This window comes from Artibeus jamaicensis, unplaced genomic scaffold (assembly GCF_021234435.1).
Source record: "Artibeus jamaicensis isolate MK-2021 breed Jamaican fruit bat unplaced genomic scaffold, CSHL_Jam_final scaffold_916, whole genome shotgun sequence".
Taxonomy (NCBI): domain Eukaryota; kingdom Metazoa; phylum Chordata; class Mammalia; order Chiroptera; family Phyllostomidae; genus Artibeus; species Artibeus jamaicensis.
In genome coordinates this window covers 203390-225792 of record NW_026522059.1, presented here as the reverse complement: position 1 = coordinate 225792, position 22403 = coordinate 203390, and the positions used below count along the sequence as shown (strand labels likewise).

General features: G+C 61.6%; 5 protein-coding genes across 13 annotated transcripts in view; 1 reads left to right on the top strand and 4 right to left on the bottom strand.

Moving 5' to 3' along the window:
- Positions 1–47: 47 nt before the first annotated feature.
- RECQL4 (RecQ like helicase 4) lies at positions 48–6535 on the bottom strand. The gene is given in 23 exon segments (XM_053660985.1): positions 48–371; positions 465–573; positions 717–864; positions 938–1118; positions 1188–1357; positions 1439–1568; positions 1645–1897; positions 1986–2248; positions 2323–2464; positions 2538–2717; positions 2792–2971; positions 3049–3132; positions 3575–3711; positions 3790–3882; positions 3967–4098; positions 4184–4294; positions 4411–4537; positions 4612–4769; positions 4772–5399; positions 5709–5849; positions 6082–6182; positions 6275–6308; positions 6373–6535. Coding segments are annotated over 23 exon segments (3711 nt in total). The 5' UTR covers positions 6457–6535; the 3' UTR covers positions 48–246.
- Positions 6536–6598: 63 nt separating this feature from the next.
- On the top strand, positions 6599–10488 carry LRRC14 (leucine rich repeat containing 14). Of its 4 annotated transcripts, XM_037166542.2 has the most exons (5): positions 6599–6730; positions 7775–7869; positions 8151–8504; positions 8685–9269; positions 9359–10488. In XM_037166542.2, exons 3-5 carry the CDS (start codon positions 8176–8178, stop codon positions 9924–9926), a joined length of 1482 nt encoding a protein of 493 aa, XP_037022437.2. In that variant the 5' UTR covers positions 6599–6730; positions 7775–7869; positions 8151–8175; the 3' UTR covers positions 9927–10488. The 4 variants fall into 4 exon arrangements, with proteins under 4 accessions (XP_037022437.2, XP_037022436.2, XP_037022438.2 ...); XM_037166541.2 differs by lacking the exon at positions 7775–7869; XM_037166543.2 differs by lacking the exon at positions 7775–7869 and having other exon boundaries at positions 6601–6656.
- Positions 10489–10808: 320 nt separating this feature from the next.
- Positions 10809–15495, bottom strand: LRRC24 (leucine rich repeat containing 24). The gene is made up of 5 exons (XM_037166549.2): positions 15446–15495; positions 13245–13427; positions 12818–13096; positions 12498–12666; positions 10809–11845 (listed from the first exon to the last, which is right to left on the bottom strand). Exons 2-5 carry the CDS (start codon positions 13410–13412, stop codon positions 10914–10916), a joined length of 1548 nt encoding a protein of 515 aa, XP_037022444.2. The 5' UTR covers positions 13413–13427; positions 15446–15495; the 3' UTR covers positions 10809–10913.
- Positions 14799–17563, bottom strand: CUNH8orf82 (chromosome unknown C8orf82 homolog). Of its 2 annotated transcripts, XR_008390771.1 has the most exons (4): positions 17202–17563; positions 16549–16597; positions 15446–16288; positions 14799–15219 (listed from the first exon to the last, which is right to left on the bottom strand). XR_008390771.1 is itself a non-coding variant. In XM_037166591.2 (3 exons), exons 1-3 carry the CDS (start codon positions 17361–17363, stop codon positions 15843–15845), a joined length of 657 nt encoding a protein of 218 aa, XP_037022486.1. In that variant the 5' UTR covers positions 17364–17563; the 3' UTR covers positions 14799–15842. The 2 variants fall into 2 exon arrangements, 1 of the variants encoding a protein (XP_037022486.1); XM_037166591.2 differs by having other exon boundaries at positions 14799–16288.
- Positions 17564–18018: 455 nt separating this feature from the next.
- The window catches only part of ARHGAP39 (Rho GTPase activating protein 39), a 56463-nt gene continuing 52078 nt past the window's right edge, over positions 18019–22403 (bottom strand). For 4 of the 5 annotated variants that reach the window (XM_037166498.2, XM_037166500.2, XM_053660986.1 and 1 more), the window contains 4 exons: positions 20956–21155; positions 20271–20362; positions 19695–19864; positions 18019–19520 (listed from right to left, as the gene is read on the bottom strand). In XM_037166498.2, coding sequence (XP_037022393.2) covers positions 19326–19520; positions 19695–19864; positions 20271–20362; positions 20956–21155 — 657 coding nt within the window. In that variant the 3' untranslated portion in view covers positions 18019–19325. Of the gene's footprint in view, positions 19521–19694; positions 19865–20270; positions 20363–20955; positions 21156–22403 lie in introns of those variants that run through there. The other variant, XM_037166502.2, reaches the window with a different exon arrangement.

Sequence of the window (22403 nt, the reverse complement as noted above, 5' to 3'; positions counted from 1 at the left end):
GTCCTGAGACTGTAGCACCACCCCACCCAAAAGGAAGACCTCTAAAGAAAACTTCAGTATCTTTTATTTTGGGGGGGGGGAATCCTTGTCCCCACAATCCTGGCAGTATGCCTTGCCCAAGGTGCTCACTGTCCTGGCCACTGATGTTCCCTTGACTTTGTCTTGCACCTGCCACTCTGTGCTGTGAGACATCCCTGTCCACACCCCCGTTTGATGTGGGGAACGGGCCTGCCTGACGCAGGGTGGTCAGCGGCCCCACAGCAGGAGCTCCTCAGTGGCCAGGTGCATCAGGGCATGGAAGCTCAGGTGCAGGTACTTCCTCCAAAAGCGCCGGTCTTGCCCATACACCTGGGCTGGAAAGCAGGGGCTTCCTGTGGTAGAAGGGGAGACATGGCCCTGAGGCTGTGCCCTGGGTCCAGCCCCAGCCCGTGCCCGTGTTGGGGCTGAGCCTCCCGGGCCCTCACCAATGCCATGGAAGATGCGGGCCACAGCCCTGCCTGAGAACTGCTGCTCAGGCCACAAGGATAGGAAGTGACGGACCTCCCTGCGGATCTGGTCCTCCCAGTCCTGGAGCTGCGGGTGGGGGAACATCAGGCCACCTTGAGCTTCCAGGGTCAGTCGCTCCACAGGCCCCCGGGACAAAGCAGGAGGTGGGTGTGTGCATATGGGTGAGGCTGCCTAACTTTGCCCCAGGCCCAGGAAGGGCCAACGCTTACCTCGGCCTGCCCAGGCTCTGGGCCCTGTGCTTCCCCCTCGACCACTGGACTCTCTTCCTCAAAGTAGTGACTGAGCAGGGCCTTGAGCCTGGCGCTTCGGTCCTCATCTGGCTGATCCAGGCACGGCCCGCAGCTGGGGAAGGCTACACTGGGGTGAGATGAGCTCGTCAGAGCTGCCCTCAGGAGTGGGGTGGCCACATTCTGCCCACCCTCCCCCAAACCTGTGAAAGGCCTGGAACTCAAGGCGCAGGGAGGCCAGGGCCTCCTGCTCTCTGGCCCGGATTCGGTCATACAGGAAGTCACAGATCTGGTCCTTCTCCTGAGCTGTCAGGTCCCCAGGGCTGTGCAGGTGGAAGGCCAGCTCGCTGAACTCCACCAGCACTCCCGTATCCCGAGGCACACCTGCCAGAGAGCATGTCAGATGGGCAGACTGGCAGGCAGGTTGCATGCAGGGCATGGGGCGAGGCACACCTGTCCCGGGCTCTGGGTCCCACTGCAATTGGCAGAGCGCCTTCCGCACGAGGGCCAGCTCCCAGCCCATCGAGTCTACCAGCTCGACCATGTTCAACTCCACAGAGCTGCTTCCCCCATCTGTGTTCTCAGGTGGCCGCTGAGCCAAGCATGCAGCTAGCGGGGGACACCTGTGCCAGGAGAAGGGATGAGTAATTGGTAGCCCATGTCCTCTGTCCCTGTCTCCACTCTAGGGTAGGACCTGTGCTCACCTGCTGGCCAGGGCCTGCAGCTGGGTGGGGCCCCCAGGGAATCGCAGGCGGCAGCAGGTGTAGGTGGGTGTCAGCAGCTCCAGCCAGTGCTGTGGGTGCAGCTCCAAGTAGCACAGCAGGGTCTCAATGACTGGGGACAGAACTGGGCTCAGGCTACATGGGGCTGTGCAGGGACTCCCCCCACAGCACCTGCCCCAGTCCCTCACCCTCCTCAGGCATGTCCAGAGCCTGCACTGTCGGCTGCACGGGGAGTGCCCGCACGTGGCCCGGGCACCGCGCTGTCCGCTCACAGCCAGGTTGCTCGCTCAAGTGCCTCTCCTGCCTTATGCTTCCCTCCTGCTCCGGCAGTCGCTGGACGCAGGAGCAGGGTGGGAACACACGCTGAACCAGTTTCTTGACAGCAAGGAAGTCAGTGGCGTTGGCATGCACGTGTCTGCGCAGCTCCCGAAGGTCCTCGCCCTGCAGCAGGATGGCTGTGAATGTGTGGCGGTGGCACTGGGCTGGGGGAGGTAGCGAGGCAGGAGAGTTGCAGCTGGTAGGCACCCACCTGGGGCTGGAGGAAGAGGTGGCACTGTGCAGGCTGCCCATCACGCCCAGCCCGGCCTACAGCCTGCACGTAGCTCTCGAAGCTTGGGGGCAGCCCCAGGTGCAGCACAGCCCGGACATCTGGCCGGTCCAGTCCCATCCCGAAGGCCACCGTGGCCACCACCACCCGCAGCCGGCCCTCCATGAAGGCCCGCTGCACCCGCCGCCGCTCCCGGCTGCACATGCCAGCATGATAGGCTTCAGCCACGGCCTCCCAGGCTCGGCCTGCAGGGGCACAAACGGTTGGTGGAGTGTGTGCTTGGGCAGGCCTGTGGGGCACAGTCCTGTCCCAGGCTCACCTCCAAGCCCTGGGGCCCAGGCCTCGGGGAGGCTGGTGCGGAGCAGAGCAGAGACCCGCTCAGTGTCTTCTCGTCTGTTGCAGTAAACAATGACAGAGTCCAGGGTGCGGAAACGGTCACTCTGTAGCAAGGTCACCAGAGCCTGTTGAGACACAGCTGTAGCCCAGTGCCAGCAATCAGGAACCTGGGCCTCTCCCAGGTGTGTGTGTACCCACCTGGTCTGGGTTCCTGTCCATGGACACGGAGAGGTGCAGGTTGGCGGGGATGGTGACTGGTCCCCTGAGGACAGCTTCCTCAGCTACGCCCAGGTGCTTGGCCACGTCGAGGGCAGTGCTGCGTGTGGCTGTGGCTGTGAGACCCAGGAAGCAGTGCACCCCCAGGTGTTCCCGAAGCACCTGTGCAGGAATGGCTTGGTGAGGATGCCCTCCCACCTCATTTGCCTGCCCACCGTACCCAGGACGAGGCTCACCTTGCACACACGCAAGTAGCAAGGCCGGAAGTTGTGAGACCACTGAGATAGGCAGTGGGCTTCGTCGATGCAGACAAAGGCCACTGGGGGCAGCTGAGAGAGGCAGGCGAGGCCCCAGGCTCCAGCTCCAACCAGTGCCTCAGGCGACAGCATCAGCACTTGCACCTGGGCTGCCCGAGCCTGTGGACCAAAGGTTAGGACCACGGCCCAGGACCCCACCTGCCGCCCCCAAGGGTCTTGCCCCACGAGGCCCTCACCCTCTGCAGGGCCGAGTCCCGCTGTTTCCTGGTCATGCCTGAGTGCACACAGGCCGCCTTCAGGCCTGGGGGCAGGCCAGACACCTACAGGTGCGGGAGCAGAGCCTGTTGAGGGCCACGCAGTCCTGTCCCTATCCCAAATGCCTCTCCAATTTGCTCAGCTCCACAGCTACCACTGTCTCTGCCCCAAGTCCTCTGAGGAGACACCCAGACCCTGTGTCCTAGAACTAAGTCCAGAGACGCCTGTGGGTCTGAGCTCAGGAGCACTGGGAACAGACAGGCCCACGGGGGACATCTCCCTTCCCCATGGCTCCTTTTAGGGGAGGATCTGGCCAGCCCTGTCCCTGCTATCCTTGGGTCACTGCCAGGCCAGGGAAATATGGACAGAGCTGGTGGGCTGAAAACTGTTGAGATGCTTACAGCTCCAGGACTGGACTTCGGTAAGAAGCAGCAGTGCAAGGGGACAAAGAGGCCACGGGTGCTGGTGCCTGCCTTCTGCCCATGCCCAAGGGTCCTGTCCACACACCTGGTCATCCATGAGGGACAGGAGAGGAGAGATGACCAGCGTGAGGCAGGGGCTTCGCCGGGCGTAGAGCAGGGCAGGGATCTGGTAACACAGGGACTTGCCAGTGCCCGTGGGCAGCATCAGCAGTGTGGACAGGCCTGGGAGGGAAGGAGGTCAGCAGTGCTGCTCTGTGGGCTAGCCTCACCCCCGAGTGCCCACTTGGCAGCCATACTTACCAGACAAGATTTGCATGATGGCGTGTTCCTGCCCGGGGCGGAAGGCTTGGTGCCCCAGCTGCTCCAGGGTCTGAAACACCTCAGCTGGTGTCTCTGTGGAAACAGGTGTTGGTCAGTGTGGCCCTGAGTTGCCCCCGCCCCTCAGTAAAGGCCCTAGGCTGGTAGGCTACCACTCACCTGCCACCTGCCCCAAGGGCCCCGGCAGGTAGAGTGGTGGCACCGTCCGGGGTGGACAGGGTGGCCTGGGCACAGGCCCCTCCGTGGGCACCAGCAACTCAGGCCCAGCAGGCCTTCCATCGCTCTCACCTGCTGGGGGCAGGAAAGGGTGGTGTGGGAGCCCAGACTGGGCTGGCGTTGTTCTACCAAGAAGGCTGCCGGCTACACCGCCTCTCACCGGGGCAGGCAGGGCCTGTCCTCCGAGCTGCTGCTTCCAACGTGCACAGCACTTGTACGTCATCTTCGTGTTCGCCACCCTCCTCCTGGGGGGCCAGGGCAGGTTTTGGACCTAGGGCGGGAAGTTGAGGGAGCCTTTGCTGAAGCCAGGCTGTCCCCACCGCAAAAGGCACAGCACCCTCTCCAAGCAGCGCTGACCAAACACGCTGTCTAGGACAGAGGCCTCACCTCGCTGCAGGCACTGGGATGCCCAGTGGCCGAACTGCCCACATCGAAAGCAAGAATCCTTGGCTGTGGCTCTGGGCTGACCACCTCCAAAACATTCCCCTTTCTTCTTCCACTTCTGCTTCCACACCTGGGCTGGGGCACAGAGGACAGTCAGAAAGGGAGAGGCAGGAGGGGAGAGGGGAGTGCCTGCCGTCATCTGACCTGCTTGCGGAGGAGCCTGCCACGCAGGGCTAGGCCCCGCACGTAGCGTTTCTGCTTCATGTTGAGCCGGACATAATTGCCCCTGTTCCATGCGGCTGGCCTGGAAGGGACATGCAGGTGAGCCCTGCCTATAGCCCTCTTCACCCTTGCCCAACTCAAGGCGACCCTACTGGGAGGCTGTAGTACCTGGGGGTTGATGGGCTGCTGAGGGGCTGTGACCACATGGGCTCCTCTGGACTGTCTTTCGCCTGCACTGCAGTCCCAGCTCCCTTGGAAGGGGGGCCCACTTGACTGCTGTGCTGCTCAGCCTGTGCAGGGGGCATCTCTGGCTCCCCACTGCATCTCCGCTTCTTGCCTTGACTGCTGCCTGGTGAGGAGCTCCCTGCACTGACTCCAGCTGCCTGAAGACCTAAAGCCTCTGGGCTCTGTAAAGGTGCCTCCAGGCCCGTGCTGGGGCCAAGTATAGATGGGACACCTGAAGTCGGGGGCTGTGGCTCTTCTGTATCCAGGACAGGCGGGCAGGCCTCAGATGCCCCTGGAAGACCTAGGGTCACTTGGTGACACCGCCGCAGCCAGTCGGGGTCCAGGGAGCCTAGCCGCAGGCTCAGGGACTCCCGCAGCTGCTGGAGCCGGCCTGGCCTCAGCGGGGGCCTGGGAAGCTGCAGAGGCACCTCACCGACCTCTTCAGGAGACATGGGGGTAGCCCCTGCAGCTGATGGCCCCACAGAAGGCACCTTGGGTGAGGGTCTTCGTTGAGTCCGGGGTATTCCGCTCAGGCCCCGCCCAGCCTGGGAGGGGTTGGACAGACAAACAAATAGGAACCAGGCCCTGGGCTGCTGCAGACTCTGGAACTTGCCCGAGTCCCCCGAAACCGCCCTCAATAAGGGTGCAGTAGAAAGGAAGATGAGAGCAGAAGCTGGCCCTGACCTCCTTTCAGAAGTTGTGGGCTGATTAATGCTGGCACATGCATGTGTACTAGCGCACATGCATGTGTACTAGCGCACATGCATGCATGTGGAGTTTCTGGTGATCCTGCCCCTGGGACAAGGACAATTCTGGCTCACGGTCCGATCGCCTACATAGACCTTACTCCTCACCTGCAAAGTATCCTTTAGGTTTGCTTTAAGCCTCCTCCCATAGTCCTGAACAGACCCCCTTGGGCTTGGCCCTGGAGTAGGATGGGGACTATGGGTTACAGCCCGATTCAGGTGGGAGCCCCAGCAGCTAGGCTCCAGCATCTGCAGGAGACAGTGGGGTCGGAAAGGTTGGTGTGGGAGACAGAGATGTCTCCGGCCCACCTTCCCATCCCCTCAGAGACCTGAGGTGGGGCCTGGATCTCCACCCAGTGCAGCCCTTCCCCCAAGTTTTGTGCCGTACGGGGGTTGGGACACGACTCCTCCTGTCCCTCCTCCTTCGGCGCGGCCGAACAGAAGGCTAAACCGGGAGACTAGAGTATGGGGGCCCGGGTACCTCCTCGGCTGCCGCCGGAACCGAATGCGCGGGACCACGGGACCCGACGCCGCCAGCTAGGTCCAGGGCCACCTTCAGAGCGCGATACTCCCGGTAGAGCGCTAGGGACGGAGTCAGGGGTTAGGGTGGGTCCGCTGGGCTCCAGCACTCCGCAGTCCTCTCCACCCCGGTCCTCTCCTCCCCGCGCGCTCACCGCGGGTCTCCTCGGGCGCCGCTTCCACGTCCTCCTGTGAAGGGAGTGCGTCAGCCGGCGGCCGCTCGCTCAGACCCCTGCCCCCAGGGAGCCCGCACCTGGCCCGGACGCCGCCCGCGCTGCTGCCAGAACGCGCGCTCCCACGCCTGCAGCTGAGCCCGCACGTCCCGCAGCCGCTCCATGGCGCGCGGGTCCCACGGGATCCGCGCCCCACGAATTTCCCGCCGCGAGGGTGGCAGCTCAGCTGGAGCGGCCAATCCTTGGGGCCCTGGAGGGGCAACCTATAAGGGGAGATTACGTCATCGCGGCGCGCGGCTGCGCTGGGCGGGGCGCGGCTCACGACGAGGTGGGGCTGTCTGCGGTGGAGGCGGCTGCGGGGCCGGTGAGCGCTGGCCGCTTGCGGGGGACGGAGCGCGGCGGCGTGCACTCCCGGCCCTGCTAGTGCACTAGAGGAGGGTGCGTGAGCCCGGGTGGTGAAGCTGTGGGGCAGGGACGGATCCGGATTCCCGCGCCGGGCTGAGCGGCCTCGGGCCTCGGGGGCGACGCACCGGGAGGAGGAGGGCGGTGTCGGATTGAGCGCCTCCCATAGGGCCGGGTGGAGCCTTGCCGCATGGCCTTCAGAAACGCCTGGAGCTGTGGGTCGGCGGGAGGGGGCGGCGGCTACCGCTCAGAGACTCCTCCCTCGGTGACCGTACTGGCTGCTTTCGTTTCCTCTTGTGACAGGTGCTCGGTTGGTCTGTTCTGTCTCAGCGAGGTATGAATCGTCCTCGCGAGATTTGTCCACAGGCAGAGTGAGGATGAGGCTTGGCGGCCGGGGCTTCTCAGGAACCACAGCCCTAAGGGCTCATGTTGAGTGTGAGGTCCAGACTTCCCCTCCCCCCGCTCATCACCCGGGGAAGGCCTAGCTCTCAGTGCTCATCCGTTTTCAGGGGGATGATCGGGAGGCAGTTTGGGAGATAGGTGCTCTAATTCAGCAGAATAGCCGACACCCAGGTCCCTGTGCCCTCAGGCATCTTCTCTGTGCCTCCCGTGAGCTTGGATGCCACTTTGGCAGCTGCCTGTAACAGATTGAACCATCTCTGGCCTGGGGCCTTCTGAATCCAGTGGGTTTGAGACTTGGTTTCTCAAGATTGTTCTTCAGCGAGGAAGGAGATGTTTAGATAGGCGACAAGGCCCTCGATGGGTGACAGTTGCTGTCCATGCCTAGCAACTGGACACTGAAGTTAGCACTGGGGGTCACGTTGAGGGCTTGGGTTACTCAGACCAACTGTCCTCTCCTTGGGTCCTGGTCCTTTCTGCCCGCCCTGGTGTTTATTGAGGTGCATCTGTGTGCTTGCAGCCGCTCTCTGCTACTCTGCACGAGATCGGGGGCAACCTGCAAGATCCTCCGAGGAGGGTGGGGGAGGGAAGTGCGATACAGCTTCCGGCCTCTCTTTCCAGGATCCCACTTCTGTAGTGCTTATGAGGTGCAAAGGGCCAGAACTTTATTCCACTTTTCAGGAAGGGAGGATCTCTGACAGACAACTTTGTGACTTGGGAGGCCCAAAGTACATATGGGGGGCCTTGCAGGCAACAGCTGTCAAAAACACACCCAGGTGGGCATGTCCTTTTTGTTGCCATGCTCTCATGTGCTGTTTGATGGCTTCGTGTCCCTGAGGAGGTCCCCCAGTTTCTGGAGGGTGGGGACTAGGGGGTGGCCTTGTTCCCCTTTGCATTCTGCCTGCCTCATTGCTAGGTACCTAGCATTTGCTCTTCAGGGCTGTGGTCCCACTTAGCACTGACTCTGGCAGGCACTATGCTGGGCTTTCCTACCTCTTGTCTGTGGCAGGTGGTGGCATGTGGTCTGTCCTCCCCACTGAAGGCCCCTTCCCTGCAGGTGGCCTGCTACCTGGCCCAGCGCCATGCACACTCTTGTGTTCCTGAGTACACGGCAGGTGCTCCAGTGCCAGCCCGCAGCCTGCCAGGCCCTGCCCCTGCTGCCACGAGAGCTCTTCCCCCTGCTGTTCAAGGTGGCCTTCATGGACAAGAAGACTGTTGTACTCCGTGAGCTGGTGCATACGTGGCCCTTTCCTCTGCTGAGCTTCCAGCAGCTTCTGCAGGAGTGCACCCATTGCAGCCGGGCGCTGCTGCAGGAGCGGCCCAGCACAGAGAGTATGCAGGCCGTGATCCTGGGGCTCACAGCTCGGCTCCACACCCCAGAGGCTGAGGCCGGCACACAGCCCTTCTGCAGGTACGGGCTCACCCGGGGGGCCTTCAGGCTTGGGGGGCTCAAAGAGAGTACCCTGAGAGATTTCAGGCTGGTGTAAGAGTTCATTGCAGGAAGAGGCTTGCTTGCTTCTGTCCCAGGGTGGCTGGGAGTGGGTGTGGGCTCTTCCCCTCGTCACCTGCCTCAGCCTGTCCATGCTCCCAGGAAGCACGCACTGCGGGTGTTGGACATGACCGGCCTCCTGGATGATGGCGTGGAGCAGGACCCCGGCACCATGAGCATGTGGGACTGCACGGCAGCTGTGGCCCGCACATGCATCGCACAGCAGCAGGGGGGGACTGTGGAGCCTGGGCCAGCCCCTGTCCCTGTAGAGGTGCGTGTGGACCTTCGCGTGAACCGGGCCTCTTATGCGTTCCTGCGAGAGGCCCTCCGTAGCAGTGCAGGCAGCCCTCTACGGCTCTGCTGCCGGGACCTGCGGGCTGAGGACCTGCCCATGCGCAACACCGTGGCCCTGCTGCAGCTTCTGGATGCAGGCTGCCTGCGCCGCGTGGACCTGCGCTTCAACAACTTGGGCCTGCGTGGCCTATCTGTCATCATTCCACACGTGGCCCGTTTTCAGCACTTGGCCAGCCTTCGCCTGCACTATGTGCATGGAGACTCGCGGCAGCCCTCTGTGGATGGCGAGGACAACTTCCGCTACTTCTTGGCCCAGATGGGCCGCTTCACCTGTCTGCGGGAGCTCAGCATGGGCTCCTCTCTCCTCTCAGGGCGGCTGGACCAGCTGCTCAGGTGTGTGGGCCCCATTACTGTTCTACTCCTCCTTTCCCTAAGACCCTCCTTTGGCCCTGCCTGTTCACGACCCCTTGTTTTCCCTACAGCACGCTGCAGAGCCCTCTGGAGAGCCTGGAGCTGGCCTTCTGCGCTCTGCTGCCTGAGGATCTGCGCTTCCTGGCACGAAGCCCCCACGCTGTCCACCTCAAGAAGTTGGATCTAAGTGGCAATGACCTGTCTGGCAGCCAGCTGGAGCCCTTCCAGGGTCTGCTGCAGGCGGCAGCAGCCACACTGCTGCACCTCGAGCTGACCGAATGCCAGCTTGCTGACACCCAGCTGCTGGCCACACTCCCGGTGCTGACTCGCTGCACTAGCCTCCGCTACCTCGGCCTCTACGGCAACCCGCTATCCATGGCTGGCCTCAAGGAGCTCCTTCGGGACTCCGTGGCACAGGCTGAGTTGCGCACTGTGGTGCACCCCTTCCCTGTGGACTGCTATGAGGGTCTGCCTTGGCCACCACCTGCCTCTGTTCTGCTGGAGGCCTCCATCAATGAGGAGAAATTTGCCCGTGTGGAGGCTGAGTTGCACCAGCTGCTTCTGGCCTCAGGTCGTGCCCATGTGGTCTGGACCACGGACATTTACGGGCGCCTGGCCGCAGACTACTTCAGCTTGTGATCTCTGGGCTTTGGGTGAGAAACAGGCTGTCCCAGAGTCCAGGGCTGCTGGAGACCCCACCCCTCCTGGGTAGGCAGAGCCTTTGCTGGGACCCTGCTGGAAGTCTGACACCAAGGCACTGGTCTTGATTTCCTTGCTCCTTGGGTGCACCTTGAACCTCCCTGTGCATTCTGTGGTGCCCTGCACAGTGGCTCTGCATCTGCTTCCATGACTGGCCACCTGTCTCTGGGCCTGAGGTCTGGATTCCAGGCCTGCCCGCTCCTGCTTGGTTTGGCTGTACTTGGCTATCCTCTGCTGTCCCGTTCCTCTTCAGAATGTTCCCAGCTCTGAGAGAGAGGGTGTCTCTCTGGGTCCTTCTCAAGAGAAAACTGCTCTGGGATGTGGTTGGGACAGGGACCTGCCTCAAGGGGGGTTTGGTCCTCCTGCACTTGGGCCTGTTATGGTTTTCAGTGCCCTGGCACCCTGGATACTGTGGGCTGGGCTTTGGGGCCAGAGGGTGTCATTAAGGTACAAATGTGCAGTGTATTTGGAACTTAAATTCGCAGCTGTTCTTTCTGTTACAGTTGGTTAGAGTGAGTTGCCCCTGACTGCTGTCACCCTGGCATGTCCTTGGCTAACAGCTGCCTCCCAGTTTGCTCTCCCCCTCCACTAGGCATCCTCGCCATCTCCACTCGTGACTCAGGCCCTGCGAGCTGGAGTCTGGTGTGATGGTGGGAGGGATTTTCTGGAGGATCTCAGTGGGATGTCGGAACCTCCCTAACCATCCGACGGTTACCTTACAGGACTATCAGCAGAGGTGGGGGTCTTCAGGTGCCTGCGCCCCGCCCCACCCTCGGGGTCCCCAGACCTCACACACAGCTCGCCGCACAGTGCGCAGCATCGACCCTTTACTGACGGCGCTGGAGCATGCGCGAAGCCAGTCTGCCAGCCAGCCAATCCGCAGAGCTTATGTCATCATGGCGCGCCACCCCCCCCCGCCCCCGCCCCTCAGCAGTGGATCTCGTAGGTGGTGGGTGGTTGCAGCGGAAGCCCCTGCGCGGGCCCGAGTGTGGGCTCCGCGCCCTCTGCTGTCTCCGCTGGACCTTCGGCAAAGAGCAGCTTAGAGCGGTCTATGACGAACATTTCGTGGCCTCGCTCGTCGCGGAGCTCCTCGAGCTGCGCGAAGGTGCAGGGCCCGTCCGAGTAGTCGTTGACAAATAGCGCACCCTCCCCCGGCGGTCCTGGTGCCTTTTTCCGCCTGCGGCGCCGGCGACAAATCAAGGTGACCAGCAGCAGCGCCGTGAAGGCCAGGAGCGTGATGGCCGCCGCAATGGCCGCCTGCGTGGCCAGGCCCAGGGCGCGGAAGGCCATGCTACTCACTTCGTGCAGGGGCTCGTGGCCGCCGGAGCCCGGGGCCGGGGGCGGCCGAGGTGCTAGTTGCAACTGCTGCTGGGACAGGTTGACCAGGAGTTGAAAGGGCATGCGAGCGGCGCCGCCGGCGTTGGAGGCCTCACACTCGTACTTGCCCGCGTGGGCCGGGGTGATGTTGCTGAGGAAGAGCATGCCGCTGCCGGTGTCAGGGGCCGCATGCCCACCTGAGCCCAGCGCCCAGCGTTCTGGCCGGGCCTGGGCTCGTGGTTGTCCCTCGCGAGGCTGTGCCACCTTTCTCCAGGTTACCAGAGGCTGCGGGTAGCCGGAAGCCTGGCAGGCAATCCGCAGGTCCTCACCTAGGTTGGCCGTCACCTCAAGCGGCTCAACGTGCACAGAAGGCGGGATGCAAATGAGGCTACTACCAGAAATGTCCAGGAGACTCTGAAGTGCCAGGCGTGGGGGCTCTGCACACATGATCTTCTTGTCCCTGGAGCTGAGCAGCCTCTGACCCCCCTCCTTGATCCAGGCTCCCAGCCAGTGCAGGGCACAGTCACAGCGCCATGGGTTCTCTGTGGACAGAGCAGCGATGGGCAGGTGGCTTAGGGGCTGCGGCACATCACACAGCCTGTGCAGTTGGGGTTCTTTTAGCTATAGCAGGAGCCTCTTTGCCACCCCTCAGTGTCATGGGTCCCTTTCACCCCTTCCTCTGATCCTGAGCTCCTCAGAGTGTAGACAGGCTGTTCCCTCACCCTTTTAGTTCTGTGCATGTTCCTCCTGTCCTGAAGTATCTCTCTTCATCAAGTACCACTATTTGGGTGGAACCCTTCTGTCTACACAGACATCTCACCATCACTAAAACCTCGCAAATCCTGGCAGCCTTGTCTCGGGCTCTCCTGGAAATGCCCCCAATCCTGGTCTCATCTTTCCAAGTTTCTGCCTGCCCACCCTCTGATGGCCCCAAAGTGTGCAAGCCACTCAACCATGTCTAGTCCGTTTACAGACTTCTACCTTTTCTGTTCTTACAGAAGTTCCCTAAGCTCTGTCCCTACCAGCACCCCCTTTCCTAGCAGCGTTCCAGTACCTTCCTAGCAGGGCTGCCCAAGAGTCTGCTGTTCAGAGCCACTGGCACTGGAGCTTCCTCAACACCTGAGCCTCCTCCCTACTGCCAGCACTGTGGTCAAGGAGGATACCTTTGCATGAGACCCCTTGTTCAAGAGGTACCTGTGAGGCGCAGGACCTGCAGGCTGGCCAGGGGCTGCAGGGTCTCGCGGCTGATGGTGCCTAGCTGGTTCCTGCTGAGGTCCAGCAGTGCCAATGAGGAAAGCCCAGCCAGGGCCTGGTCCTCAAGCAGCGCGATGTTGTTTTCCTGCAGGTGCAGCTCCTGCAGGCGCTGAAGTGAGGACAGCAGACGGTCAGGGACAGGGGCCCTAGGGAAGTGTCTCCTTACCAGGCTAGGCTGGTTGACTTTTGTCCCCTAAACCACTCCAGTCCACAGAGCAGCTGGCAGCACAGGATGACCCTTTTCCCCCACACCCTCTCACCGGCAGATGCAGGAAGGTGAAATCCAGCAGCTGCACTAGCTGGTTACCAGCCAGGTAGAGTACACGCAGCTGGGCCAGGCCAGCGAAAGCACCGAGGCGTAGGCCTCGCAGATGGTTGCCTGTGAGCGCGAGCTCCAGCAGGCGAGACTGTGCACGAAAGGCACCCGGCTCCAGGGCACGCAGGCTGTTGTTGTGCAGGTACAGGTGACGCAGGGCGGCAAGGGGCGCCAGGGTGCCCGGCTCCAGGCCCACGATGCTGTTGTCCTGCAGGAACAGTGTCTGCAGGCCAGAGGGAGGGAGGACTGGCAGGTGTTTACTGTCCTGAGGGAGTGTCCTTCTAACATAGAGTCCCCATCTACCCACTTAGATACACATCCTTCCCTCCTGTTGTGGGCATTCTTAGCCTGCAACCCCATGCAGTTCCCACCTGTGTCCCAGGTGGGATTCCGGGGGGGACCACACGCAGCCGCAGGGCCCCACACTCCACCGTGGTGCTGTAGCAGCGGCAGTCGGCGGGACAAGCAGTGGTGCAGGGTGGGAGACTGGGCAGACGCAACAGCAACAGCAGCAGCAGTACAGGAACCCCTGGGGCCATCTCCTGAGAGACTTGCTGCGGACCACAAAGTCAAAGCGGCAGCCTCTTCACCAGTTTCCCTACAGTCAGGCCCTGGATGGGCTGAACCTCCTGAAACACAGTTTGGCAGGCCTTCCCCTAACACTTAAGAGCCAGTGAAGAGCATGAATGGAAGCTCACACCATGTCTAATGTTTGAAAAGTTATCAGTTTAAGAAACTGATAAGATATTTCTTCTTTAACAAGAATAGTCAAGGATCTGCAGCATCATCGAGTTCCAATGTAGAATTTCTGATGTCCTCTGTCTCACACACAGGCCACATATGGAGAGCCACCCCACCATCCCATCTCTGCTGGCTTGGTGAGGCTTCCTATTCAGGTGTGTGGACACCTGGGTAGTGCTGTTCTCTACACCGTGGCAACCAGCCACTCTCTGGATCTAAGGTGCAAGAAGCTGGTGCAAGGTATGGGTTCGGGAGCCTGTGGATGGTGAAATCCAGGGCCCAGTTACCCAAGCAAGGGCCAGACATAAAGCAGGCCCAGGCCAACATGTCCCCTTGTGCATGTGGATTCCTCACTCTGGTAACTGGGCATGAGACCTTGTGTGGTATAGAGCACAGGCCCCTTTAGTGCTCCCAGTGTCCCTGTCCTCACCTCCACCCACCCTTAGTCTGGTCCTTTATCCCCGAGCCTCATGTTCTGTCCCTTGATGGGGCGATTCACCTGTTGCCACTTGATAGGAGACAAGGGCAAAATTGGTTTTAGGGGAGCCACCAGCCACAGAAAAATCAAGGCACTGTCTTGTCCTGTCCCTGCCCTGAGGGTGGGGTGGGTGGGACAGCTTATTTGGAATGAAGGCTTGTTCTCAGGGAACCTGTTAGAGAATGGGGTGATGAGGCAAACAACAGGGAAGAACATCATTTCAGAAACTACAGGCCTGTGTTCTCCATGCTGGCTCCCCAAAAGGTGCCTTTTCTGGGGGGTCAGCGGGGCCCTGGAAAGGTTGGAGTGTGAAACAGGGCCTTTGGGCCACCAACTGGGTTTCTAGTGTGTTTCAGTAGTGACCTGGACTGTGAACAGATGTGCAGTGTACTGGAGAATTATACACATGCAGCTGTGAACCTAGAGCCATGGGGAAGCCTGGGTCTACCATCAGGCACAATGAGTCCAGCTTTAACGATGGGGGTCTGGGCTGAGAAGCCAGCCAGGGACGGCACTCAAGCCCCACTTCAAAAGGTTGCCACTGTGACGGCCCCCACCCCACCCCCTGCGTCCCTCGCCAATCACCATGTCTCCCTGCTACCCAGAGTGAGCCATGTAGAAAGGTACCAAGTAGCCTTCCTTGGTGTTTGCTTAAATCTTGCCTTAATGTGTAACTCATGATTATTTAAAGTCAGTAGAGATGAGGTAGGCACAGCAAAAGTTTTAATGGAATAGGTTTGGCCCAGGCAGAGGCAGTTCCCAGGTGTCTGAGGATGTGTGAGAACCCCAAGAAACTGGGAGATTTCTCTGGGCTCCTGGCATTCATCTCCTTGAGCAAAAGGGTAGACCCTGGGGCTTGCCCACACACCTAGCCTCCAGGTCAAGGCCTCTCCAGTAGATAAGGTTCTTGGCTTCCTCCTCGGGACTCAGGGTACTGCTGCTCACGCGGACACCCCTAGATGCGGATCTGTGTCGACGGGCCAGCGGGACAAAGATGAGGGCCCAGGCGGGAAGTGCCTCGGGCCGCAAATTCTTTTACGCAGCGGACAACCCCTAACCCGGCTGGGCAGGGGTGAGGGATCATGCCTAGGCTTCGTAACGGCTGTCACTGCCTCTGAGACGCCCACCTGTGTGGGGTTGGGGGAGAAGGGAGGAAGGCCTGCGACCTGGTCTGGCGCAATGTGAGCAGCGAGCAGGGACTCTCGTACCCCCACGGCGTCCCCCGTGACCCCTCGAGCACAGGGCGTGGTCCCGCCAGGTCTCACGTCCTTCTCGGTGCGTGTCGTGGACAGACACGGGATGGCCTCAATCCCGCCCTCACCTCCCCTGACCTTGGGTTGGGCGCCCCCTCACCTGACGCTCCCGCGGCGTGGCTCCCCCGCGGAGCCCGCGGCGCCTCGGCCAACCGAGCAGCGCCGGGCGGGGGAGGGGCAGGCGCCGCTCACGCACGCGCACTGGAGCCCAGCACCTCCCGCCCGTGTCCGCGGCCTGTCGTCCCGAGTGCAGTCGGAACCAGAGGACACCCCAGGCACGAGGTGTGGAGAGAAAGGCTCCGGAGTCCGCCCCTTCCCGCCGTCAGTCGAGACCGCCCGCGGCAGCACCTAGGACAGCGCCGGGAGGGGCGGGGCCGAGGGTGCTCTCCGCCGCGCACGCGCACTTGGCCGGCGCGCGCTCCAGGTGGCGCGTGCGCAGCGACGCGGGCCGGAGAGATGCCTGGGGCCCTGGGGACCCGCGGCCTCCCGCCGGATGCTCAGGGGGTGGGGCCAGCAAGCAGCAGTGGGGCCAAGTCCATGGTGAGGGCGAGGCGGCGGCCCTGCCAACGCACGTGCGAGGGCAGTGCGGACGCGCCGGGCGAGTACTCGAAGCAGGTGCTGAGCTCGAAGGCCAGGGCCGAGCGCACCAGGCCCACGCCACCCGCGCGCTCGGGCGCTGGATGATAGAGGCGCCCGTTGGTGGCCAGGGGCAGCAGACGTGCCGGCTCAAAGGGCACGGCCAGGGCCTCGCCGCCGCCGCAGTAGGAGAGGCGCGGAGCCCCGGGGCCCGTCACTAAAAGATGCGTAAAGACCACCGGCCGGTCCTCGCAGCGAAGGAAGTTGCGCTCCCTGCCGCAGGGAGAAAGGAAGGGGAAGGAGGCCTCATAGCGCCCGCTGCGGTTGGGTCTCAGACGGGAGAAGAAGGTGACCAGGAACTGCGGGTCTGGGGAGGCGAAGGAGGGGACTGTTCACCATGTCAGGCCCTGCTACCCCAGGCAAACGGCTCGCCCTGGGCCATCCTAAGGGCCAGCGCCAGTAGTCGATGGTCGGAGGGCTGCCCTGGCTTCACACTAGATGGGGGCGGGGGGTGTTCTTGAGCTCAGGATGTCCATTCCCATGCTGCGGGCGGGGTTGGGGAGCGGAGCCCTCCACAAACCTTCGCCGAAGGGAGAGGGAAGGTGGGGGAGGAGGGCGCAGCAATACCTTTGAAGCAGGTGATGAAGTTCTTCATTTTGGAGTCATCCAGGAAAAGCTGCAGAGAGGGACAGGCTGTAGCCCATGAATCCCAGCTGCAAGACCTCCCCAAGGCGGGGAGGTCCGGGCTGGCCTGGGCCCAGGCTTGTGACTACTGTTCTGCTCGTCTGTACACACCATATACAGAGAGGCGCGTAGTAGGTAAACCTACCCTTTCAACTTCCCCGTATCTACCCCGCACCCGGAGCCGTGCTTCTTCGAGCACAGGTTCACTAAAGTGGCAAGCCTTTTCCGCCCCTCCTCCATGTTTCTAATCAGATGCGCCACCTCCTCCGCGGAGGCCGCCTCCTGGAAGTGGCGATAGTCTCTTTCAGGGCTTCCAAAGAAGGCGGGGCAGCCCAGGGCTGGTGGCTGAAAGATGGGGAAGGGACTGGGCATGCAAAGCGCGCGAGGTGCAGCCATGTGTGGAGTTGTCAGTTGGAAACCAATCTATGTTTGGGACCAGGGCCCCAGTCTCTCCAGCGCGTTGTCGTAGCTCAACGTGGTGGGATTCACTAACTTAACAGACTTAGCCCACCCTTCCTGGCTCGCCCGGCCGTCAGGGGTCCTCTCAAGCCCCGCCCCTTCCCGCCGGGGTCTCCCAGGCCCCGCCTCCAGCCCACCTGGCCCTGATGATCCACGTAGTAAAAGTACTCGCGGGTGCGGGGCTCCGGGCTTTGGCCTTGGGTGTAGGAGACACCCGCACCCCCGCCGCAGGCCCGGGCCCCGGAGGACTGAGTCAAGGGCAGGGCCCAGGCCCGGAGCGCCCCGCACACCGGCCACATCTTCCTCCGGCCCCGGAAGCAGCCGTTGGGTCATGTGGTGGAGGCGCTGCGGTAAAATGCGTCCGCCCGTGGTCAAGGCCTCGCAATTTGGGTTCCGGCAACGGCGATCGAGCTCGGCCAGCGGGGTCCCCCTGCCTCCCAAGACTCCTGGACTCTGGGCGAGCCGGATGTTCTTTCTTTGCTGGGCCTGTGGGGGTGGTCTGCCCTACCGGCGGGTGCGGATGTGAGGCAAGGGTGCAGTCGGGCACCCCTACGTGCCTGTCTTCTCTCCGACCTCTTAGGAAAGCCAGTTCCGTACGGCAGTCAGTGTATCCGACTAGGTGCTGAATAAACTGTCTAGAAGCCTATGCCAGGTTGGGGGAAAGACCAGAAAAAGCTCACCCCTGGGCTATCCCGCTGGGCTTTTGGGGTCAAGTTACATACCCGAGGTGGCTGAAGCCAGAGGCTCCTGAGGTCGGGGCCTCCTTCCCGGCTTGTCACCTCGCCCCAACCCCGGAAAAGCAGCTGTTTCCCAACCCGCCCCCTACTTGCCGCTTCCCGCATTCTCCCCTAGCGACCCTCCAGAGGCCCACATCAGCAACAGGCTGGGGACTGCCCAAACCCTCACAGCTACCAGAAGGAACGGGAGGCGAGAGGCAGCGACCATTGCTCGCGTTTCCATATGTACTTTATTCACAGAGTTGTCACCTCTCGAGTCCATGCGTCAGGGCAAGGGTCTGTGGCCCAGTCGCCCCTGCCCAGGCCCCAAGACCATCCGACTGAGGACACAACCCACCCCCCCACCCCCAGGGACACCGGGGCCTCTGCAGGGCTGGGCTTTTTAATAAATAAAAACTCAACTCTAAAAATATATATATATATATAAAGTAGGGAGAGAAATTAAGTTTTATAATTGGAACTAAAAATTCCAAAATGGAAAATGTACAAACTAAAAGTTTAGGTGTCCTCCCCTCCCCAGCTCCGGCCCCCAGGAAGGGCAGTCCTGGGCACCGTCTGTTCCCCCACCTCAGCTCCTTCCCTCCCATCCGCTGCAGGTCTCCTTGGGAATGGGGCAGGGTCTGTTTTTTGGTCAGAAGCCAAGAAGTGGATAAGAAAAAAAGGAATGACAACTTGCTCTGCACAGAGGATGGGCTAGGAAGGCTAGGAGATAAATAACATTTGGGTTAAAACTATGTAATTAGCAAATTTAGTTCTTATAGCTTTCCCTCTATTTATATCTCTATACACAGGCGGGTTGGGCTGCAGGATAGATTCTAAATTGTAGTTACACCAAGAAAAAATACTCTCGTCCCTCCCCCACCATGCCCCAAGAATGCCTGCCCCTCCGGAGGACTTTGGTTTGGGGGCTGCTCCCCACCCAGAGACAGTCTGCGAGGCCCTGGGACAGCTGGGCCTGGCTCTGATGGTGGACAGCCCAGTGTCCTGGAGCCCCCAAGTTCCTGTGCAGTCACTACAGTGGAGGCCACAAGTGGCAGGGGGAATAGGTGGCAGGGGTTTGGGAGGGAGAAAGCTGCAGACCAGGAGACTGAGGGAGAGAGGGGCAACCTGGCAGGGCTCTGGCCAAGACTAGGCTGAGCACAGAAGCCCTGGGGAGGCAGCTCTGTGCCCTAGGGCATGCCAGGGTGGGGCAGTATCACGTGGCTCCAGGAAACAGAAGGCACTTTCTCAGGGCCGACCGGTGGCTGGCTTTGTGGGGCGGGGTATTGGGGGCCTAGCCCTCAAACTGGCCGCGAGATGGGTGGGGCCTGAAGCACCCTTCTGGCAGTCCCTCTGCCCTGGCTGAGCCCTCAGGCCCAGAAAAGGGAGATGGGGGGCAGATTTCCAGGGCTGGGGCTGGCATGGGCGGAGCCTGGCATGCTACCTCCGCAGCTGGGGCATTCCCTCCCCCCTCCCCGAGTGCTCACTGGCCCAGGTGCCACCGAGCCTGGCTCTGTCCCCACCCTCAGTCCCTTAGCCCACGTGCTATAGCACGCCCTCCATGAAGCTGGTGTCCAGGTGCTGGATGAGTACGCGCAAGAACGACATCTCCTTGCGAGTGTTCTCGAAGATGACACGTGGGTCATCCGATCGGCAGCGAAGGCAGTTGGGCGCCATCACCATGGCCAGATTGCTGATGTCCATCTTGGTGATGGCCACGTTGGCAGGCTGCACGAACACCTGTATGGGGGCACCGGCTGGTGGGTGGGGGCAGCAAATGGGGAGTGCCTGGGGGGTGGAGCATGCAGGCAGTATGATGGTGGGGTCGGAGCCTGCCTGGAGTGTAGGGGTGCGCCAGGTGCAAGGTGAGAGGAATGCCGGTGGGACGTGTCTGAGGAGGGGGCGGCCACATACCTGGAGGAAGCGGATGAGGTAGCACAGCACCAGGCGGTTGATGCGCGGCAGTGCATGCACCACGGCCACGGCCGCCTCGGGGTTTTCATAGTGTGCGATGCACTGTTCGTAGAACTCGTGTGGGATCAGGGGCTCCTCCAGCTCTCGGTACCACAGTTTCAGAAGCGACGCTGCGGACATAGCTCGGACTCAGCCCTGAGCAGAGCACAGTGTGGAGGAGCCCTTCCTGATGCTGCAACTGGGGCACGAAAGGGGCTGTGTGGGGGCGGGGCAGCAGACCACTCTAGGGGCTGGCAGGTGGATCAGACTGGCAAAGGTCCGCCTGGCGAAGGCTGTGGTGGCCCAGTTCCTAGTGAGGTCAGGAACCCGAGGAGCTGGACCGATCCTGGAAGCCTGGAGGATTATGCCAGGATCGCCCTGGGGGTGCTGTATAGCTGCTGTGAGCAGGCCAGGCTGGAGGGACGACTGGGAGCAGCCTCCAGTGGACTGGGTTGCTGCTGCATCACCGGCGGAGCAGAACCGTCTGAACTGTGTGGATTGAGCCTGCTCCTGCTACCAAAGGGGCTGGGGACTCACCAGGGACGTGGGGATCCTCCAGACCTGTAGGCACCTTCCACTGGTCCACCTGTAGCTTCAGGGCGTTCACTTCGTCAATGTCTCCAGGGACTCTGTGGAGCCAAGTGAGGGCGTCAGGGAACAGCAACTTGACTTCCTCAGTCAGGGCCACTCAGCCCCTCTCCGTGTGACTGGCTTTCTTCCCACACCTGCAGGTGCATTCCTGTGCAGGGCCACTGAGGCCCAAACTCATCGGCCTCAGTTTTCCCAAATGTCTTTCTGGGGACCTGGGTAGGTGAGTCATGACAGCAGGATGGGGCAGGGAGTGTCATCCCCAATCACAGGTGAGGACCGACCACTGGGCTTGCTGCACCTCTCCACCTTCCTACCTCAGGCTCTGCTCATGGTTGGAGCTGGAGCACTCCCTGGGCCCTAGGTGGCTACTTCTGCAGGGGTCCTGCCTTGCCAGTTCTCCTGCCTGGGTCTGGGCGTGCTGCCGTGCAGGTGACCTGCCTCTTAAGGATGGCCCCCACCCTGCCTCTCCTGGCCACAGTGGCCTGGATCTTCCACTGGCTCCAGGGTGTCTCTCCCCACCCTTATTCTAGCCCTTCTGCCTGCTCAGAGGCCTGGTGCCTCATGGTCCCTGTATGCCAAGATGTGCGGTGGAGTCAGAGGCCCCCACACCCAGGGCCCAGGTCTCCGGCACCTGAAGATGCCTTCCGTCTGGTCACCGTTGAGTGCCAGGACCTCTTCAGACAGCCGTGTCTGTACCCAGGGCAGCTGTCGCTCAGGGTAGCGCTCCTTCTGCATGCTCATGACCTCCTGTAGTGCACTGCCGAACATGGACGGGCTAAACACGGCGTTCTTGGCATGCCGGATCTCCTCCACGTTGGGCTTTTTCAGCCCCTGCAAAGACAGCCCCTAGCTTTGGCTGCCCCCTCCTTTGTCCTCTCATCCCCCTGAAATTCCAGGTTTTTGCCCACCCAGAGCTGGGGACACTCCAAATCCCTGGCCAGAGTCACCAGGGGCACTCTTGCCGGACTACCTACAGCACCTGGAAGCATGGGAGGAGGATGAGAGTGACTCCTGGGCAGAACAGTTCAGCAGCTGCCTGGAGTGAGAGGGACCAGGCTGACCAGGCCACATGCAGTCACCCAGGGGTGGTGGTGCAGAGAAGGAGCCTGAATGGGTGCAGGCAGTGGCTTCTGAAGTCTGTGTCAGAGCTGGAGCAGTGCATTCGGCGGGGAGAGGAAGTGGAAAGGGGAGACCAGGCTCTGGGTCAGTGGGAGGTAGTCGTGCCCTCAACAGAGGTGGGGGTGGGTCATGTGCAGGAGAACCCCAGGGCTTCCTGGGTGAGGCAGTGGATTGAAAGGGAGGATGGGGATGGCTACAGACACTGCACCCACGAGGGTGGACAGGAGGGGAGAATTGGTAAAGGTGTCCCAAAAGTCCAGGGGATGAGACCCAGCTGTGTAGTGTGACTAAGGTGACTAAGGTCTCCTACCTGCTAGGAGCCACAGAGGATAGGATGGGTTGTGGGAAGAAGTGTGGCGGCAAAGCTCCTCCAGGTGGCAGGTGGTCCCCATGATGGCCAATGTCAGGGAATCAGTAGTGGAGGGCACTGCTGGGACACCTGCCTGTCTGCCCACATGGGATGGGCTCAACCCTCTGTGGGGGTGGGAGGCTTCCTTGGCAGGAGCCCTGTGATGGGTCTGGGCTCTCAGACCTCCATGGCTGGTAGGTGGCCCGGTGTGAGCAAAGGAGCATATGGTGGTCTTCTGAGCCCACCTGCCAAAGGTGAGGGTCCTCTGTGGAAGGGGTGGTCCCTGGGCCTGCTCTTTGCACCTAATCACACCAGCCAAATGATGGCAGGCTCAGGGCAGCTGGTGTTGCTACCACCTTCACTAGGCTGACTGCCTGATGCCCTGGCCCAGATACGCTCCCCTTTGTCTGCAGTAGTTCCTGAACTGGGGGTGCACCCTTGCCTGAGGCCTTCCTTGACTGCCAGCCCAGGTGGGCTTCCTGTAGCACCCTTTACACTGTGGGCTGCTACTGCCCCTCCCCAAACGCAGGCTGCCCAAGGGTCCCCACCTCCCTTGTACCCTATCTAGGTAGGAGTCTCTGACAGAGCCAGCCCACCCCTGCCCGGCTGTC